Genomic DNA, 22,217 nt, shown 5'->3' with positions numbered 1-22,217 from the left:
CTTTCACTAGCCTTGAGAGAGAGGTCTGGGGAGTCTGGACAGCAGCCATATCAGACTTAATTTTTTTTTTTGGCATTTTACTTGACAGATAGCTGACCATCATGATAGGAACACTCCTCCATTGTACCTTCAGCCAACAGCTTAAGACATTGTTATTTAAGATAAATAAATAAAGAGGAGAAATAACTGAAGTAAGATTCTAAGCTCCATGTAGCATTAACATTAGTATTATAATCCAGGTACAAAATCTGCAGCTGAAGAATACAGGTTTTCACACATGACAGAACAAAGTAAAACACTGTCAGAGCAGTTCTCTAAACAGTGAACTCCAGAAGACAGACTAGAAAAGGACAAGCTGAGATATACAGGGACAGTATACATGAAAAGGGAAGGAAGACTGCTGCATAGGCACAGACATGAAGAAGGCAAACAAATAGTGATGAGCAAGAAATGGAAAATGACACTTGGGTGGGAAAACACATGGATGTGGATATATTAGTCTCCTAGTCAAGTTGGATACTAGGCTGGCCAAGAAAGAAACAGACCGAAGAGTCACTCACCTAGGTAGCTGATGTTATTAAAAAAAGGCCATTCCCACTGGTGACATTGGTGACATGATGGGTAAGTCCAACCAGTTGTTTGATCCCAAAAACTATACCAGAAGGTTCCCATATATCTTTGGCAGGAATCTAGTTTCCAGCACATCTCAACAGAAGCCAGTACAGCACAGCTGACACTAGGGAAACCAAACAAACCTTTTACTGTTTTAGAGGAGGGTGGAGTCTTCACCCTTCACCTTGTTTTAACAAGCAATTAAGCAGGGCACCAGTGACATCTCCAGGTCACCTCCTGAAGGGTAATCATTATCCCTTGCTGAGAGGTAGACCTGCTTGCCATTGATGACCCAGAACCAGTAGCATTGGCCAGTGAAACCAGATGTTACCCCAGCTTCACCTTCTCCTCTTTCACAACTACACATGCAGAAGGACAACATAATGTGGAAAAATTGTTACACAATTATTACACACACATATGCAAAAAATATATATGTAATTTATTCTTTGCTGCTGAAAGCCTGCTGCAACATCCAGCCATTTTCAGCTGTCATTTCTCTGCTGCTGGAAAACAAAGTATGTATTCCTAAGTGCACAAGAAGTATAGTTAATACAGCAGACTATACTACAGAACAATGATTACAGCACATTTCAGGCTCCCTCTCCTGAACCTCTGCCTGTCTCTTTCAAAGTGCATCAGGGTGGTGCCCCTTCAAATCACTACTTTGAATGCACTGCTCACCAGGGCAGGTAATCACTGGCATCAGTCATCATGCCAGCTTCAGCCTCCATCAGTGGGCTATTGTACTTACTCAGCAGGTAATCATTAAAGTTTCTCTGTAGGAAGAAGTGGAAATTCCTTCTATCTGTAGCAGAGTGTGCCAGAGACCTACATTCCACAGTACCCTAAGTAGCAATGGAAAGTTGCTCAGTTCCACCAATGGAACAAAATGGAAGTCCATACATGCATGTGCAATTTGTGATCAGATAGCAAAGGTGTTTATATATCCATAGTGCTGTCCTGTAGCATTAATAATGGATACAGCACTGCACTTTGGTGCTACAGGTGTACACATGCCATTCATATGAGTTCACTGGACACAAGCATTATGGTCACTGTGATCACACAATGTAGTTCTGTAGTGTGAAACTGTTGTATATCCCTAATGCTGCACAGTGGCATTAATCATTGATATAACATTGCACTGTGGAGCTGCAGGTGTAAACATGCCATTCACACGAGCATACTGTGGAAATGCTTCATGGTTACTGTGACCACATTGCAAGTTCTGTAGTGTGTATCTATTGTAAGCATCTAGTGCTGCACCCTGGCACTAATAATGGATATAGCAATGCACTGTGGTGCTATAAGTGTCCAAATGCCATTCACATGGGCACATGCTTTTTAGTTACTGTGATCACACAGTCGAATTCTGTACTATAAAACTATGTACATTCCTAATGCTGCACCATGGCATTAATTATGGATAAAACATTGCACTGTGATGCTACAGGTGTACACATGCTATTCACACAGGCATACTGGATACATGCTTCATGATCTCTGTGATCATACAGCAGAGTTATGTACTTTTTGAACTACTGTATCCCCCTAGTTTTGCACTGTGGCACTAATAATGGATATATCACTTTACTTTAGTGCTAAAGGTGTCCACATGCTTCATGGTCACATGCTCTGGCTGTGTAGTGCACTACTGCAATTAATCACTTATAGCTGCACTAACTAGATTTGTTAGCATACCTACTATGCCATAATGGGCTCTTGTTAGTAGAATATAAGGGCCAAGTGTCATGCATATAACCATACAGTTGTAAATTAGTGGAATTTCAGTAGTTTGTAGACTTGGAGATTCATAGACAAGGAAAGAGTCTTACCTGATAAAGTACCTCATAACAAAGAACAAACCCCCTGGAGGATGTCTTTGACAATGAAGCAGATGAGATGGTGCGTATACCATCTGCCTGTTGCTTTTGGAAAATAATTCATATACATTAGAATCCTTGGGAAGGACATGCTGCAGAAGGTATGGGATTTTGCAGCCCTTTGTGAAGGCATGGCTGCAACATGGGAATAAGAGAAGGTTGTGCATAACTGTTACTATAACCGATAATCAGATACACATAGGGACATAACATTGCACTGTGATGCTACAGGAGGCTGTGATCATGACTACAGTATGCAGGGACAGAGGCTGTGCACTCAAAAGGAAAAAAAAACAGGGTGCTCCCTGTCAGGGCAGATGTATATATTCCCCTTGTTTTACACCATTTCAGCCATGAACCCTGCAAGCCAACACAGTGGACTCTACCACTGGACATGTCTTGATAGCTTCATTCCAGCAGCGGTGGATGTGATCCCTGTCTTCCCACAACATCCTGGAGTACACCACTACCATGTTCAGTTCCTGTAGTTTTGTAGTTATCTGGCACTCTGTCCCCATCTGTCTACACAATGATGACTGTGCTGCATCCACCTCTTGAACTGTGGAGGTATGGTGATGCCTTATGCACAACATGAGCTGTCAGTGCAAAGCCTGGGTATGGTAACATATGTATCACTTTATTTTGTATTGTGAGTGTGTCATGATACACAGTACTCCACCTCTTTGCCATTCTGCAATGTATTGTGCCCTTCTCTGCCTCTGCTGTAGTATTGCTGACACTGTTCCTCACCTGACTTTCCATCATGCATTTCTGCTGCTGGTGTATCTCTCATAGAAGTTCCTCTCAAGACGCTCACCTAAGGTATTATCTGTTTGTGTACAATTCCAACGTGCACGTAACAAAGCTCTTGATATCTAGATTGTATTGTAGTTTCCCTTTTCATGTGTTCTAGGCAATGGAAATGAAAATTCTATAGGCTAAACATATGATCCACTATATTCTGCATTTTTTCATGTTCTTCGTTATGGGTCATTTCATGCATGGTCAAGGGTTACATATGGGAGTCTTTAACCAGGGCATATCCAAAATCATCTGCAAACAAAAACAATATATTATATATGATTTGCTCACATGGTACCTTTGTGTATAGAAATGTCTATCTAGCCTGTCTGTGCACCTAGCAACCAGGTAATAGTGTAGAAAGCCCCCTAACAGCCATCCTTGGTATAGATTAAACATGTGCCATATGTGTGAATCATGTGAACTGCGTGGGTGGTCTATGGCTTATTATAAATAATCCCCTGGGAATTACAGATCACCTGGTAGTTTAGGGAGTGGAAGGCCCTTCCTGTTGATGTTATCATAGGCCACCTAGAACAGGTGAGGCCTTAATAGCAGTGCCTGTGCAATCCATGGTTTCCTGTTCTTCAGGAAAAAAAACAGGCTATGTTATAAAATGACTGCATGGCCCTAGTTCTCTCCTCTGCAGTGTTGGAGAACTAGATATTCTCCTCCACATACTGAAACATAATGTTGATGAGCTGCTTTAGGATTCATAAACCTGATGTCGATGATATTCCTGATGTGTCTCCAGTAGATCACTGGAAGTTCCATGTAAGATGGTTACAGCTGCACATAACTTAATATCGACTGGAATGGGCATGCTAGACACCCCACCTAATTCAGCTTGTGGGCAGTACCGTTTAACTAGATCAATTACATCTCCCTATTATCTGTGATCTAGTGGTATATCATGCACTGTCTGTACCTTCTTCATTGGCATGGATGGCCACAACACTCAACCGTGCAGACACTAGCAGCCCTGACAGCTTTTAACTTGTTCTGTTGCTAACCGTAATATTGCTTTTGGCAGGTACACAGCAAATGCTGGAGCCCGCATTTGTTAGATATTTCTGAATTGCTTCACCATAATCCATGTGACTCATTTGCACAGGGTTCATCATAACCAAGTCAATGTGCAATGCATACTGCACTATTATTCCCCTTGTGTGACAGTGCTATCTCTATTTCAGAATCAGCCATGCCTTGCACATTGTCACTGTGTAATGCATTGGATGCCTGTAAAACCCAGCCATAATCCTTTATTCTAATGAATTTGCAGTTGCTAAATGAATAATTTTATTCCAAGTTCCACTATCAAAACATGTCTTTAACTATACCAAATGTAAGCTATGACTAATTTAGATATGCAAGCTTAATAGTATGGTCTAAAAATATATATTCTCACTATTTCCAAAATGAAAAGTTTTTTTGTTTTATTGTTGTAGTTTCAGACATTGGTACAGGTTACTTTAATTGGTAACTAACAGAACTATGTTGAATTTCCCACTATTACATTATAAATTTGTGGATCATGTTAAAATGAAGTACACAACACCTAGCAAGTGTTGATGAGGCTTGTAGATTGATCCTGTTAACTTATCGTGGAATTGTTTTCCTTGGTGTAAATGCTGGCACATTACATTAGGTTCCCATGAGGCTAAGTCGAAAGGGATCAATTACACTGCAGAGCACGTTGCATGTACTGTTTATGTCAGTATGTGACATTATGTCCTCAGGCTTAGCTTAGCCTCTTGAGCCCTACTTATCTTGCTAAGTGGAGAAACTAAAGAAGACCCAGAGTTTTCATGCTGAGAAACACAGTGAAAACAGTTGATTCAGTGTTCTCCCAGGGAAACAAAACAAATCAGATGACTGCCTTTAGCTTTTGAAAACTTCAGTCTCTCTCTTTTTTCTGCTCAAGGGATGTTTCATATTCTTCTGCTGTCTGTAACTTATAGTACCACGTTTTTAAAAGAATATTCAGTGTATTTTTACCGCACAGTAACATATTTTATTTTTTACATTAATACATTGTTCTCCGAGTTTGCATAGACTTCATTGCAACAGTCTGTTAAAGTCTCAAGTTAATATATTCTATGAAGTGTTCTGTAAAACAGCCCTTCTTGGGCTATAGCATTCTCCTCCAACTTCTGCCTAATGTGAAAATCCAGTAAGTGAAGAAATGCAAATAGGCTTAAGTTTTTTTCTTCATTCTAACTATGACTTTGAGTATCATCTGCTTTTTCAGGGCACTGGTTACCAGTATTTCCACTTTATTTGCAAAATCAACAATCACTTTTCTCATCTGAAAAGTTTTATTTCATTTTGCTTTTTTTTTTTTTACTTGAGTACTTGATTTTCTAGAAATCACTGTGTATTTTTGACACTATGGTTCAAAACTTTATTCTGCTAATTAAAAAAGCAAGACTGAGCTTGTAGCATAATATCCTTGGTGTTAACATTTTCCCGTCAAAAAGTCACAAAGAATATTAATAAACAGAATCCACCTGGATGGCCAGAATGTTTACAGGGGATATACCCCTCCAGTCAGTTCTGGGATCAAGGTCTTCAGTGTCTGTAGTAGCCAGATTGAATTGGAACTGGAAGGAAAAACTTACCTCTGCAGATGACACAAACGTATAAATATAGTGTTGAAATGGAGAGGAGAAGAAATAGGACATTAAACAAACTCACCTAGATTAGAGGACTTGTGAGAATAGGGGATATTAAAAGTTGAGGCTTTATTGCCATGCATAACTTTGCTTTTCAGTCAGGTTTTCTACAGGACTATGACCACTCATCATTACGGTCAAGACTCACAGAATTATTTTTACTAAAGGGCTATAGATCAGTAAGGAACCAATGCCCTTAGGCTACATAAAATATTTAATTACTGCTGCTTTCTATAGACAAATGTCCTGAAGGCATCCACTAACAAAATAACTTCTATTGGATTAATACATTTTTGTAAGTAGTGAGGATATATTTTGACTTAATATAAGATGCCTGTGTGACAGTTCCTACTCTGGGAAAGTAATCAAGGACTCTCAGTCCTCACCACTGACACCAGCGAGGGGTAGCCACTAGCAGCAAAAATGGATTCACACAGTATTTTTAGGTGCAGATCTCTGTGCCAAGCACAATTTCCCTTAAGAGCACACAGGGAAGACACTGCAGACCTGGGGCTGAACTCTCTGTCTCCATCCAGGACTCAGACAAGACTCCACACTGACCACTTTGGAGCTCTGTGTCCCTGTTCCAAATAGCTGACACACGCACTTGGGTATTTGATTTTTAGAAACACACACACATTTGGGTACTTGATTTTTATACACACATGCACGTGCCCGCACACACACTCGTGAGCGTGCACACACACACACACACACACACACACACACACACACACACACACACACACACACACACACACACCTGTGAAAGGCTAGCACAGATTTATCAGCTGTGCCTCCTCTATCCAGACTATGCGGTAATTATGATGCCACCAGTCAGCTACTCCAAGGGTCTTACAAGGGTACCCGATTATACTGAGTAAAATTAATACTAATACAATTGGTAGAGTTTGACCAAAGCAGCAAGGCTTTCAGGAGCTCTCACAGTGCTACTAAAATAAGCATAAGTACTCCTAAGATGTTAAAAGTATTCTCTAAAAGACCAGCGACAATGGAAGTTATAGAAATATTTAATGATAAATAATAAAATAGAAGACATGAGAATACTGAATATCTAGTTACAATAAACACCATAGTTTCAGTCACAGGAGATATGAAAAATAACACTGTTGGATGGATTCACACAGATGCAGAAAACAATATGTAACTAATCTCATTATATTTTCCTGACTGACTAAAGAATTACTGTTCCCTAGTTAAGTTACTTACTTCAGCAAGACAAGATTATGAGTGTTGAGTCACTTACTACAGCAAGACAAGATGAGGTGTGATGTGTGAGATATCTGTGAGAGATCTTTCCTGTCTGGTTCAGAAAAATTGATGCAGTGAGAGTTCCAAAATATCTCTCACTAATATCTAAAACATTATTTCACTGCTGGTTATAGAATGACATCACACCTGGTCAACTGACTCTGGTACAATACACATTCAGAGGTTTGCTAAGATCTGCTGCAACATCTGAAAGCTATAAAACAGTTTTAAAAACTTCCACCCATCCAGGGTAACAATTAGTTCACCCATAAGGACAGTAGAGTAAGTATCCTAGTCCTGGTCTTCCCAAACATTTTTGTCTCTGGCTGCTAGATAAATAGATAAAATATTTATGGCCTAAACCAACCCATTTGACTTTCAACCTATTTTTCAAAATTAGCTGGACTAAGATTAACCTCTTCCCTTCCAGAATTCTCTGTTAAAACATGTACATTTTAATCAGTTATAATAATACTGTCTGACATTCATGTATATTACTTTTCTGCCCAGCAAGACCCACTGTGGATGCATTTTTTAACATAAACATAAACAACAGTACAAATCAGTGGGATAGTCAAATGATATAACATTCTTTGCAAAATACCAGCTAGCTATGCAGGCATATGTTACACATTCACTACCCTACTCTCCCTGGCACAGCTGGCACTACCTCATATCATCACAGCCTGTATCTGTTCTGATATAAACTGTAGTTTCATACTTCTAATTTCTTAAAACTAGAAAACACAGGTAACCTTGAGTCCTAAAGCCGAAGAACCAGTTGAAAAACCTTTCTTAATGCAAATTTATTGAATCAAAATAACAGCGTTTTCGCCACTATCAAATAAGTAGCTTCATCAGAGATCAAACACAAGTGCTAGAAAGTGCACCTATATATACACAGGAAGTGATACAAACACACGTCACCTCTCAGTGTAAAAACTGAAGGTGTAATAAATAATAAAAATACGGCATGTTTAAAAAATCAATTAATCGTAAAATATAAAGCAACAGCAAATAAACTGTAGTTTCATACTTCTAATTTCTTACTAGACTAATTTACTGTTTAACCCCTTTTATGTCAGTTATGTAGCTCATTGTGTGAAGTAGAAATAAATGATTTTAAATGCCCTAGTTGTGTCAGAATCAAATTGCATGGTATTTGTCTGATTCTCATGCTCTTTAAATATAGCTTTAGTACAAATATGTAATGCTAGTATACTAGTTAAAGTATTTTGCTTCATTTTCCACTGGCTGACAAATGGCTGGATTAATTTTTGCTTATTGGAAATTGTTTTGCTATTAGAATTCTTTTCTATTGCATTTTATTGACAATTATATTTTAGAGGTTTGAATTCTTTTCTGATCTTAAATTTAATTTGTAGAACAGAATGCATTAACATTGCTATAGCTACTGTTGGCAAGTCAAGCATGCGTAAGACTCCCACAAAGAGATCATTACTGACACAAGCAAGAATTTAGAAATGATCATGTGGAGATTCCTACATTCTATAAACCGATTATTCTCTTCCTAGTCTCCTTAAGGAACAGTTATTTATTTGTTTGTTTTTATTAGAAATAATGATGAGTGCTATAACTATTTACAAAATGAAAAATCCTTAGTGAGAAATCACACCTGCAGAATAAATAGAAATCCTTATCTCTGCCCAACAAAGGAAGGCAGCCATATGCCGATATTGTATTAGGACATCTAAACAGAAACAGTTTATCTAGAATATTTCATTTTTTAAGTTTAGTGATGACTGTTTTGTATAACCCCTCCATCATCACACAAATGATTAAATGTTCATTACATCATTCTATAGAATTGATTGCCATGCATCTACATTACTAGCTTCCTGTATTCCTAATTAACATGACTTTGTGTTCTGAAGCAGGCGAATCTCTGGTTTCATGCTGGCCTGTCTGTTTTGCAGTATAAGCCTGAACACTCATTTCTGACAGTATCTGAATGCGTTTTCTAATAGTATGTTCACTAAGCACTTGGGGCCAAATGCAGTCAGCTGCTCTTTTCATTGAAATGTTAAGATTTTGGATGAAGAGAACACCAAGGTTGCTTGGGTAAGGTATGTGTGGGTTTGGGAAACTAATGCCAAAGCTTTCAGATACTTTGAAGATTTTGGCATTAGAGTTTAGGAGAGTTTGTGTGACTCTAGGAAGGTTAGGGTTATAGTAGAGTTAAGTGAGGACACAGATGTAATGTACTGCATGTGTGTTCATATGAGTGTGTGTCCCAAGCGGTTTTAATTAGTGGTAGTGTTGTGGAAATGTGTTTTCAAAGGTAAGCTGCAGAGTTAGTATCACAGGCCGGGGCACATACTAATTCCTGCTAAACCAAACTAGCCCTTGTTCCTAACCCTAAACCCACAACTTACCTTCAGAAAAAACTTTCTGTAAAACAATCAGTATTAGAACAAATGCTGGTCTGAATGTTTGATTAAGTATTAAGGATTGCAAAATGAAACTGAGTCCTTTCCTCGTGTAGTCTCTTATCATACATGTCATTTTTTTCTTCACTGTTGCTAAGCTATTAGTCTGTTTTTCCTTCCACAGGTTCTGAATATTGATGTGATGTATCCATTCTGGTCTTCTCTTGCTAGTCTGTCTGTCTCTCTAATTTGCCTCACTTTTTGCCTGCTCTTTTTTTAACAGACCATGCCTTTTGACCTACAACCTTGTTTTCTGCTAAGAGAAGCAAACCAGCATCTGGTCTGCAACTTTAAATTTCCTACTCCTTGTATTAATGTTATATAGTCTGTGTTGTACAGTTTGCATTATTTTCCATGCTGTGGAAATTACCACTTTTAGTCTCTTTTGTCAGGTGGTATAGTGCTCTGATGCACTTTTTGAAAGGAGTTTTCTCTGTCATATCCTGCAGTCTGTGAGGGTACCTGCCATATAAAAGGCTCATTGTACTTTTGTCAAGGCAAAGGAGGACTGGTATTAACTGACTTCAGATGTTCTTCATGTTTCACTGTTGCAGTCATCACATTTGGGGTTATCCCTGTCAGGGTAGCCCTTGGCCAGCCTGAATACCAGAGGCTTAGTATTTCTATGTTGGTTGCTGTCGGTTCAAGACTGATGTCAGGTCATCAGTAGTATAAAGTAAGACAGACGATGCCATTATATCAGTCTTTCTTGCCACGGAGCCTGAAGCAGAAGCAGTTTGCATGAGTGCCGGTTGGCCGCTACCTGAGTTTCATTTTCAAATTGAACCTGAAGTCTTATAAAGCTAAGTACCCCATTGGGGATCCTTTTTTCTTACACTAACTGATGTCAGAAAAAGTTAACAATTGTCTCGCCTGTGGAAAGCAAATACCACACCAAGACTTTTATTCTTAATGCATCACTTGCTTAGGTCCAGACTACGATGTCCCCCACTGTCGCTTTTGCGCTTTGTTCAATGCCAGAACTATATGTCGTCGGGCCCTTATTGTAGCTAGATATTTTTGATTACAGTACTCGAATATGGCTTCAGCAAGCCATCCGACAGCAGATCTTCTAAAAAAACATAAAGATAAAGACAGAGACAGAAAGCATAGGTCCAAACCTACCGACGACACTTCCGTTAAGCTAGTCATCAGTTCTCCGGTCCTCAGTGAGGCGCTTTCACAGCCCCTGATGCCCACTTCTATGGATTTGCAGGCCGCTACCGAGACCCTTTCGGAGTCCGGTATGCCACAAATCTCTTCTTCAACTAAGGATCCCCTGGTTGTCTCTCCCTTGGATGGGTCCAGAGCTGCTGAGCAGGCATTGGCTTCTGAGGAAGACCTTCACACTACCGATTCTCGACACAAACTGACGACTTCTTTCACGTCTACTGTTCTTTCAAAAACTACTGAGTTTTTAATGCCCAGGGTATGAACCACACCCAAGAAACCAATGACCCAATCTCAGCCACCTGCTTCCTTGCCTCAGTCTCAAATGCTTAAAATGGTGGAAGACCTTATCATGCTGATCAGGGGAAGCCAAGCTACACCTTCCAAAAGAAAAAGAGATCTGTCCCCAGTAGTTTTGTCTGAACAGAAGTCTGATGACTCTGATGCATCTGAATATAAAGACATGCAACCCCTCTCTGCTTATGAGGATTCTGATGCAGAGGACCCTATTCCTTCAGCCTCTCCCCCAGAGGAATTGTCCTTTGAGGAAACCCTTCATACCTTAAGTGAGCATTTCCGATGGGAATGTCAGGACTACCCTCAGTCTAAAAAGAGACTCACGGAATTCTTAGATCTTCCACAGCACAGACCCCTGGCCACTCCCCCAGTCCTGGATGTTGTGGAGGATGTTTTCCTGGAATCCATTTTGACTCCTGACACCCTCCCTCCTGCATCCAGAAAACCAGGCAGGTATTACAGAGTTCCTGACTCACACAAATTTCTTTTTAAAAATCCTACTGCTGAACCTGAGTTAATTTCTCAAGGGCCTAAAGGAATTAAAGCAACCTCTGCTAAGAATCCCACCCCCTCAGATAGGGATTCCCGAGCACTAGTCAGATGGGGTAAAAAAGTATACACCTCTGCTACTATTGCTATCAGAGCAATAAATTGCCAGTTCCATATGCTAAAATTTCAGCAACGTACCCTGGTACTCCTCAAACAAAAAATGTCTTACTTTCCTGCTTGAGAGTTAATGCATTCTGCAAGTCAAGTAACTAAACACACCCTGCATTGTGGTTTTGACACCCTAGAAGCTTCTTACAGGGCAGCAGTCACCGGTTCTTTCATTAGAAGGCATGCATGGCTTAAGGAACATCCTTTGCCAGTCCATGTTAAATCTAAATTGCTGGATGCACCCTTGCACAAAGACAACTTATTTGCCATCAGGTCTTGGAAGAAAAAGCAAAATCTATGCAGACAGTTAAGGATTTCTTACAGGTCCAGCCACCCAGGTTCAGCAGGCATTGCCCCTCGAAGCACTGGTCCTTTCCTGCTCCCATCAGGTCAGTTTAGCCAACCCCGTGGAAGCAGAATCCCCCCCAGACAGCAGCCACAAGGAATGCAGAGATTGAAACAGTAGACTTCCTCCACATGAAAAACAGGGAGTTCTAAGCCACCCCTCATTGTAAAACTCACAATGACTCTCCTCCCCCCACACACTCCCTCTGCCCACCTTCACTTACCTTTAGGAGGAAAACTATCCTTTCATGCAAGCACCTGGGCCACCATTACCAACGACTACTGGGTCCTCAACATAGTGTCCCAGGGATACAAATTCTCTTTCCACATCCTTCCAACTCCAAAAGGGTTCCCAGATCTACCTCCAAAACAGTGGTCAGAGGCACAAAAGCAAGTCCTTTCCCTGCTCTCTATGAGGGCAATAGAGCACGTTCTTGCAGAACAGAAAGGACAAGGTTTCTACTCCAGACTTTTTCTGGTAGGCAGAAAACATAGCACTTGGTGCCCCATCCTCAATCTATCCATTTTAAACACCTTTCTGGTGATACTATAATTCAAACTGCTCACCCTCCAGCAGTTGCTATCCATGCTCTCCAAGGATGCTTGGCTAGCCACCCTAGACCTTAAAGAGGCCTACCTCCACATTCCTATCAGGAAATCATGCAGGAAATATTTACGTTTCACAGCAGGATTTCTGTACTTTCAGTTCTCTGCACTTTCTTTGGATTATCTGCTGCTCCCAGAGTTTTCACAAAATGTCTGGCTCCAGCCATTGCCTTTTGTAGACAAAGGAATATCCAGATTTACCCATACTTAGACGACTGCCTAACTCAGGCAGACAGGCAGGAAAAGCTGCTCAAGCACCTGGCCTTTGTAAAGTCCCTACTAACTTCCCTAGGGTACACAGTCAATGAAAAGAAATCCAAACTAGTACCCACCCAAAGGATTATATTCCTGGGAGCAAGCCTGGACACAGCATCCCAGATGGCATTCCTTACACCAGAGAACCAAACCTACTTGACAGCCTACTTCTCTCAATGATACACCAGACCCCAGTTATCTGCAAGGAAAATCCTGCAAGCTCTGAAGTTCATGGCATCTTGCATTCTACTCATTCCATATGCCAGGCTGCATATGAGGAAACTTCAGTGGTACCTAAAAAGCCTTTGGTGTCAACACTCGCAAGACCTGGAAACTCTTATACCCATGATACCTTACCTCAGAAAAGATTTTCTTTGGTGGGCAGCAGCATGCTCCCACAACAAGGGACTACCTTTCTCACCACCCCTGCCACCCAGACCCTCACCACAGATGCATCAGACTATGCCTGGGGTGCACACCTTAATGGCAGGTGCATACAGGGCCAATGGAGCCCACAGCAAATCCATCTGCACATCGACCAAAAAGAGATGATAGCTGTCCAGCACGCTTTGACAGCTTTCAAGCCCCTTCTCTCCCCAGGGGCTCACCTGATCAAAACAGACAACAGCACTGTGATGTGGTATATCATCAAGCAGGGAGGGACTCACTGTTACCCTCTATGCAGGCTGCCCATGACCCTTTGGCACACAGCCTCTGCCATGCAACTCCACCTGTTAGCACAGTTCCTGCCAGGTTCTCTAAACTCTCTGGCAGACCACTTAAACAGAAATCTTCTGGACCCACACGAGTGGCAGCTAGACAAAGAACCTTCACCCTAATAACTCAGAAATGGGGGCACCCCGAAGGTCAACCTCTTTGCCTCCCACACCAACCATCAGCTCAGTAAGTTCTGCACCAGGGAGCATCACTGCATGGCTTGGAAAGTGGATGCCCTGTCCTTCTCCTGGGTCTGTGCCTTTCCTCCATTACCTCTCATCCCCAGGGTACTGCTCAAAATAAGGGAGGAAAAATGAAGGACAGTTGTTATCGCTCCAGACTGGCCTCGATAGCACTGTTACCCACTGCTACGCAGCCTGTCCCCACTGCCACCACGGCATCTCACTCAGACCCCAACCCTTCTGACCCAGAGGGAAGGAGAATTCATGCATCCCCAATTGCAGACCCTCAGTTGGGCAGCTTGGCTTATTCCCTAACCACCAATTAATCTGTCAACCTCAGTAAACAGGTTCTAGATGTTATATGTGAGGCCAAATGCCCTAGCACTAGAAAGTCTTATGTTGAGAAATGGAAAAGGTTCTGCATGTGGATTCAGCTTAAGTGATATGATACGGCACAGCCCTCCCTCCCTCTCATCCTGGATTACTTAGCTGACCTGCTGCACAGTGGTCTCTCCTTTACCTCTATTAAAATTCATGCCTCTGCTATCTATGCTCATTTCCCCACTGAGCACCCCCTTTTCTCACACCCTCTGATCAAACAATTCCTAAGAGGGGCTAGCAACTTGAAGCCACCCAGAAGTGTACCAACTCCAGCTTGGGACCTTGACTTTGTGCTGGAAAAGCTCACCCTGCCCCCCTTTGAACCAGCATCTTCAGCAGAGCTAAAATGTATCTCCTGGAAGACAGTGTTCTTTCTGGCCAACACTTCAGCCAGAAGGGTCTCTGAGCTACAAGCACTCATGGCTGTGGAGCCCTTCATCATCTTCCATGCTGACAGGGTTTCCCTCGGGACTAACCCATCCTTCATGCCCAAAGTGTCCAGTGTGGCTCTCAACCAATTCATTCATTTGCCCACCTTTTTCCCTAACCCACAGAACAAGGGGGAAAGGAACATGCACTGTCTAGATGTGCACAGACAGCTCAGATTCTATCTAGACTGGACTAAATCCTTCAGAAAGTCTGATCAATTGCTGGTTAGCTTTGCTGCAAGGGGAGAGGGCAAAGCCATCTCCAAACAAACAATTTCCAAATGGATAGCACACTGCATTCATTTGTACTACAAGCAACATGGAAAGCCTCCCCCAAGGGGGTCAGGACTCACTCCACCAGAGCAGCCTCCACCTCTGCAGCTTTCCACAGAGGAGTCCCCACCAGGGACATCCTAGAGGCTGCCACCTGGACATCTTTTCACACTTTTACCAAACATTACCACCTGCCTATCTTCTTCAAATCCAGGGCAGGGTTTGCCTCTGCAGTCTTGCAGGGAATCCTAGCCAGTCCCTAGTCTCCTTGACTACATCCACCCTTTTCCTCAGCTTTGGGAATCAAAGCAAATGTGATGACTGCAACAGTGAAACATGAAGAACATGGTACAGTTGTGCACACTTACCATAAATGTATATGTTCAAGTGTATTCACTGTTGAAGTCCTGGTTTCCCTCCTTCCATCCCCCTCTTCTTTCTTCTCTCTCCTTACAAGGGACATTTTGGTATTTACTTTCTCCTGGTGGGGTTCTTCCACCAGAACCTTCCTCTCACTTGGGGGGTCCTGACAAGTTAGGGCAAGAAAAACTGATGTAATGGCATCAGCTGCCTTACTTTATATTACTGATGACCTGACGTCAGTCCTGAAGTGACAGCAACTGATGCAGAAATACTAAGCCTCTGGTATTCAGGCTGGCCGAGGGCTACCCTGCAGGGATAACCCAAATGTGATGACTGCAACAGTGAATACACTCGAACATCTACATTTATGGTAAGTGTACACAACTGTACTTTTTTGTCATCTTCCTCAGTAACACATCTTACCATGCACTGCAGCTTTTGGTTAAAACATACCTGTTGTGTAGTCAGTACTCCTATCATCAAGTTAACCATTTTCCATAGATCTGGGGATGGTGCACAGAGCTTGGACCTTAAAGCATTGACACAGTTGTTACATTACTCAGGACATTAAGTGAATATTAATTTTGGTATCTCTACCCTGTAAAGTAATAATAACAGTTTATAGGTTTAGCGTTATATTTACATTGTGCCAAAAACAGTGACACAAACTAATAAAAGCGAAAAAGAAGCACAGAGCCCAGGTCACACCACACAGTACACAATTTTATTAAGAATAAGCGCTTTCATCCAAAAGTGTTAGAACTTCATCAGAATAATTAACCACAAGATGACCAGTATTCAAATAATGTTAAAAGCCAGTCTGGTTGGATAATTACTCTAAGTGAAATCCAAATATTTCCAACAGATTTTCTCCATCAGGCCACCGTGTGATTTCTCTTCTTTCTTTCTATCATCACCAGTACAGTTTCCATGCTCAGACAGATTCTTATTTCTTCCTGTTCTTTTCAAGTCTCTCTTACTCCTCGGCATCCCCACATCATCTTCTATTACTCTAGATCAACTATACACATGTGAACTCTGCCCCTACTTCCTTATCACTGCCCCAGCTTTCTAATTAGCATCCTTTTCAACTCCTCCATTACCAGAATGAAGAATTCTGGGTAATAGTAGATGCCATTGTCTGATTCTACCCTGAATCCTTACCTCATAGGAAATGGTCCATTTGCGACTACCAGGTTGCGGTAAACTGCATCTGCCATCTCCTAAGAAACCTTCCAAATACCTTTTGCTTCAGCACCTCTATTAGAAACCTGCCTCTATTAATACATATCCTTCTAAATGTCAAGTGCTACCTGAATTCCCCAAATTTCTCCTCCTCTGTACATAGTAAGAATGCCATCAGGGTCCTCTAGTTGCCAGATGACTGCCAAAATCAAATTATCTACCTTCTAGTCTGATACCAAAGAGAAAAGCTACCCGTTCAGTCTCCTTTCCAGCATTTTCTGCAGGATGTTGTTAACAAGACTTACTAATAAACTAGACTTATGTTTTTTTTTTTCTGAGTCTCTTCCATCTCCCTCTCGTTTCACAAAATTATGACTCTAGAAAAAGTACACTGATCTTGTCAATGGTCCTTTCTTTCCTGCCATACACTACTTTTACATTGCTGCTCCCTACCCGCTTATAAACTGCTTGTTTTGTTATCTCTGTCTCCTTGCCTAGTTACAAAGCTCAGCTGGGAACTTATCTTATTTCATTGGCTTTCCTTCCATTTTCCTTTTTGCCTTCTCTATCTGTATCAGCAAAACAAAACATCATATGTCAAAACATTGATCCCAAAGCATTGAAATACAATGCATCAAAAAATGTTTTTTGCAGTGGGCAAGCCCCCTTGCACCACCATCTGAAGGCTGCACCCCCACAACCCTGTTAATGTTTTATATATATATATATATATATATATATATATATATATATATATATATATATATATATATATATGTTTGTTTGTCTTTTTGGCTTTTCCTGGTTAGGGATCACCACAGCGGAACTCCGGTCCACTAATGATTGGCAGTCAATTTTTATGGTGCCGAGTTGCCAGCCCGACGCCCAACCTTCAGCGAAGGCACGCCCATTCACGCATGTCTTTCGCAAGCCACTCAACTGCGGGGAGGTCATGCAGACTCCACACAGAAGGCACTCCAGCCGGGAATCGAATAGGAGAACCTCTTGCTGTGAGGTAACAATGTTACTGCTGTACCACCACGTATATATATGTTTATATCTATATATATATATATATATATATATATATATATGTATATATATATATGGGTCTACTTCTTACACAGTTCAATGAATGTAAATTAAACCAGTTTGTTGAAACTACAGCAGTCGAAACACACACTTTCCCAAACTAAAAAACATCGAAAAAAAACAAACAAACAAAATAAATAAAAACGAAAAACACACACACTGCTACTTATATATATATATATATATATATATATATATATATATATATATATATATATATATATATCAACTCTGAGATTGCCCTATCTTTACTGCAGTCCGATCTCCAGTTCAAAGTTACAAGCAGTATAAAAACAATTTATTGTAACCTTAAGATAGCCTTCATTGTCTAAAATTTCTCTACCTGTATATGATTTACCACTCTAATATACAACACTGATCACTCCAGGTTCGAAGCATGTCGCATTAACCATATTAAGAACAGCTATGTTCTACGACCACATTCAAACACAGGAAAAATTTAAAGACATACCTAACACTACTTACACTGCTATCATTTAAGCACACACAAGTTCCAGTGAAATGTTATTTCGGAAAACTGCAGTCGGCAAACTAACATTTGTTGAACTGTGCATTCAGTAAGACAAAATAGACATATATATATATATATATATATATATATATATATATATATATATAAAAAATATGTGTATATACAGACACATACACACACAAATGTATATATTTATATCTATCTATATCTATCTGTATATATATATATATATATATATATATATATATATATCTATAAATATATATATATATATATATATATATATATATATATATATATATATATATATATATATATATAAATATCAGCACACACACACACACACACACACACACACACACACACACACACACACACACACACACACACACACACACACATATATATAGCGCAACTTCCCATGAAGTAATGGCAGCATTCGGCAATCATTATTCAATCGCTTCTGCTGACTTTACAGATGTCCCCTACTACAAATTTTCAAGTATATGGAATGTTGTACAATATGTGTGTGTCTGGATGTTTTTATCTTATATAGATATGAAGAATGAGATAATCCGGAATTAATGTGCATTTCACTTGCTGCTGTTTGTTACTTAAAAATGTAATATTTTGTTACTTAAGAAGGTAATATTTTTATGGCCCAGGTGAAATTTTCTGCATACATATAGCTGATGTGGGTGACATATAATCAGTTCAGATATATTACTGTTTGGTTGCACAACACTGAGCACAATATTACTTGTTGGTAACATTGTATACACTATCACTTCTTGGTAACATTGGGTACAATAATACTTGTTGGTAACATTGTGCACAGTATTACTTGTTGGTAACACTGTGTACATTAACACCTGTTGGTAACATTGGGCATGATAAGGGTCTATATTAGAAACCCAAAAAAGCTAAATCCCGAATGTATGTACATCGACACATAAAGGTCGATGTACATACAAAGCAAAACACGTAAACGGCAAAAATCAAAACACCAAATGTGTTTCATAATCAAAACTCTTCAAACAGGTAAGCAAAATAAAAAATAAACATGGATTTAATATGCTTTTGCAGGGGGCAAGCCCCCCTGCACACCCATGTGGGGGGCTTCTCCCCACCACACCCCCTACTTAAATATATCAACTCCGAGGCTGCACTACAGTGGGAATAAGGACATATTTCCTTATCCCCACCATCACGCTGCTGGCTAAAAGACACGTTCGGCATTTTGAATTTTGCCGTTTACATGTTTCACTCTGTATGTACATCGACCTTTATGTGTCGATGTACATATATTCGACATTTAGCCTTATCGTGTTTCTAATATGTAACTGCACAATAATACTTGTTGGTAACATTGTGTACAACAATATCACTTGTTGTTAACACTGGGCATATTCAGGGTAAAAGTGTAGATTTTGTTCTTGTTTTTTCTTCTCCCATGTGTATCTACTTAACTATAACTCACCAGTGCAAAATGTACATCAGGCATTTTAAATACCAGTAAATAAGACTGTCCTCATCTAAAGTGCTTTAACTAGGAGTAGCTGAGATTTCATATTAAAACATTCTTTTGTTTGACAACAGTATAGCCAATAAATAATATTTTACACATTCTTCTATCAGAATAACATCTAAGATAACATAATGTATGTATTTATCACACATTTCCTTCTTTTCCATTTAGAAGTGGCTGCATTGTTTAAACCAGGAACATCAGTGACTTACCATTTTCAGGAACCATATCCAGTAACGAAGAACTCAAGTATACAAGCTTCCTCCATTTACATGGATTCTGCTCCATCCAGGGAACACATAACGTTTAGCTTCATGACAATGCACAGCCCAAGTCTACTGATGCATGTGAGCTCCCACCATCAGGCATACATGGGTGTCCTGCTCTGTCAGAATGGTAAGTCATGTGACATCATGCGTGGTTTTACTTCTCAAGTCAAAGGTGCTAAGCAGTAAAGGTAAACACCATTAAAGTAGTTACCCATAGAAAATACAGATCAGTTTTTGTCAAAAATATTTCTAACATGCTAAGAAAACAAAAAACAGTAAGCTTGAGTGGTTTAATACAGTTTCAGATATACCATACCCACTGTCTCCAATATTAAGTTCCCATTGTGTTTCATGCCTCTCCAATGCTGAAGTAAGGTACCAGTTTAACAGCAGTTCATTTGAATGTCAAAAGGCCCATAGGTTTATAGGTTATTAGTAAATAGTCAATCCAGTAAGCTATTAGAAGCCTATCCAATGCAAACACTGCCATGTTTCATATGAGTATAAGGATGGGAGTATGCAGGTCATTACTAATCCCAATCAACTCATCAAGACTGGTTTTGAAGAGTGCTAAGAAACTCTCTTTGATGTAAAGTGTCAAGTTTGTCCATATGTTGGGGATCCTTTGGGAGAGCTATCTGTCTTGCCAACGGGTTCTGCTTGTATTGCTTAGGTTGCTAGATTGGATATTGATATATTTTTTTCTGTTTTTCGGAACATGCAACAGGTTAAGTATCTCTAGATATTTAAATGACCAAACCATGAATAAAAACGGACAAAAAATTCTAAATAAACAAATAAAGCTGGATACAGAACTGGAATACACCAAAACACTGATTTTAATGAGGCGCTTTTCGTCTAACCTATTGGTTAGACTTCTTCAGACAAAATAGCAACAATGAAATTCAAACTTAAATAAATTCATCATTAAAAAAAAAAAAAAAAAAAAGTGACCAACAAAGCCCAAAATTTAAAAGGGCATGACATTCCGTATGAAAAGCCAATTAATTAAAAAGGGGGAAAACAGCTTAAAATAGAGCGGCATGTACTGAATACACTGAACAAACTAATATTATGTAAATACTAACTAAACGTATATGTATTATATCCATCTATGCTAAAATCATTATCTCATTTATATTAAAACTAGCGCTAAATGTGATTCCCCCATGTGGTTTATTTGGCTACTTGTAAGACCTGCAATAAATTTTATGTAGGGAAAACTGATAGGTTACTTAGGGACAGAATTAGAGAGCATATATATCACATAAAAAAGGAGAGCATGTTTAATGCTTTAGCTAAACATATTAAAGAGACCAGTGTACAGCATACCTTTACATTCAGAGTAATAGGTAGATGCTTTGAAAATCTAAGGGGTGGTGATATCAAGGTAAGAACCGAAAATTTAGAAACTAATTGGATAGTGAGGCTAAGAGCAAATAATGGACATGGTCTGAATGACTATATACCATTAAGACCTATCTTAAAAAGCAGACCACTGCATAGATAGTTTAAATATATATGTTTTTATATGTATTTATTAATTATATAGATAGTTATATGTAAGTTAGTCATGCATGTGTATTATGTTTTAAAATAATTTTTTTTATAATTCATATGGCTTTAAGAGTTTTAGTATGTGATCATGTGATTGTCAGTATAATTGTAGGTGTAATTGTGTTATTTGATACACCTGAAGAAGCCTAATGGTGAAAGCACTTGTGTAACTTAACAATAAAACAGCTTGAAGAAGCCTGGAGCCTTACCTCTGCTTTATTTCTGCTACCTTCCTGGTGATACCAAAATTCAAGATGCTCACCCTCCAGCAACTGCAACCCATGCTCTCCAAGGACGCTTGGCTAGCCACCCTAGATCTAAAAGAAACCTACCTCCACATTCCTATCAGGGAATCATGCAGGACATATCTACGTTTCAGGGCAGGATCTCTGCACTTTCAGTTCACTGCACTTCCCTTTGGATTCATAGGTTCATAGGTTGGTACTAGGCTATCAGCCCTAGGGCCTATACAAGCCTAGCCATAACAATTCCCTGGTGATTTCTTCCCACATTATTTACTTTCCTGGACCCCTGTCTAGCAGGGCGACTGAGAGTTCCCAGAGTTTTCACAAAATGCTCCCAGAGTTTTCACAAAATGTCTGGCTCCCAGAATTGCCTTTTGTAGACAAAGGAGTATCCAAATTTACCCATACTTAGATGACTGCCTAATTCAGGCAGACAGTCAGGAAAAGCTTCTCAAGCATCTGGCCTTTGTAAAGTCCC

General features: G+C 39.9%; 1 protein-coding gene across 1 annotated transcript in view; it reads left to right on the top strand.

Annotated features, from left to right (window-relative positions):
* The window catches only part of CNTNAP5 (contactin associated protein family member 5), a 4,019,360-nt gene that overhangs the window by 3,526,567 nt on the left and 470,576 nt on the right, over positions 1–22,217 (top strand). Inside the window, exon 19 of the mRNA XM_044060643.1 lies at positions 19,840–20,064. Within this exon, the coding sequence (XP_043916578.1) occupies positions 19,840–20,064 (225 nt within the window). The remainder of the gene's footprint in view (positions 1–19,839; positions 20,065–22,217) is intronic.

Source organism: Protopterus annectens, chromosome 2.part0 (assembly GCF_019279795.1).
Source record: "Protopterus annectens isolate FY-2018-M chromosome 2.part0, PAN1.0, whole genome shotgun sequence".
Classification (NCBI taxonomy): Eukaryota; Metazoa; Chordata; order Ceratodontiformes; family Protopteridae; genus Protopterus; species Protopterus annectens.
Note: the sequence above shows the minus strand (reverse complement) of the source record. Positions and strands in the feature narration are given on the sequence as shown.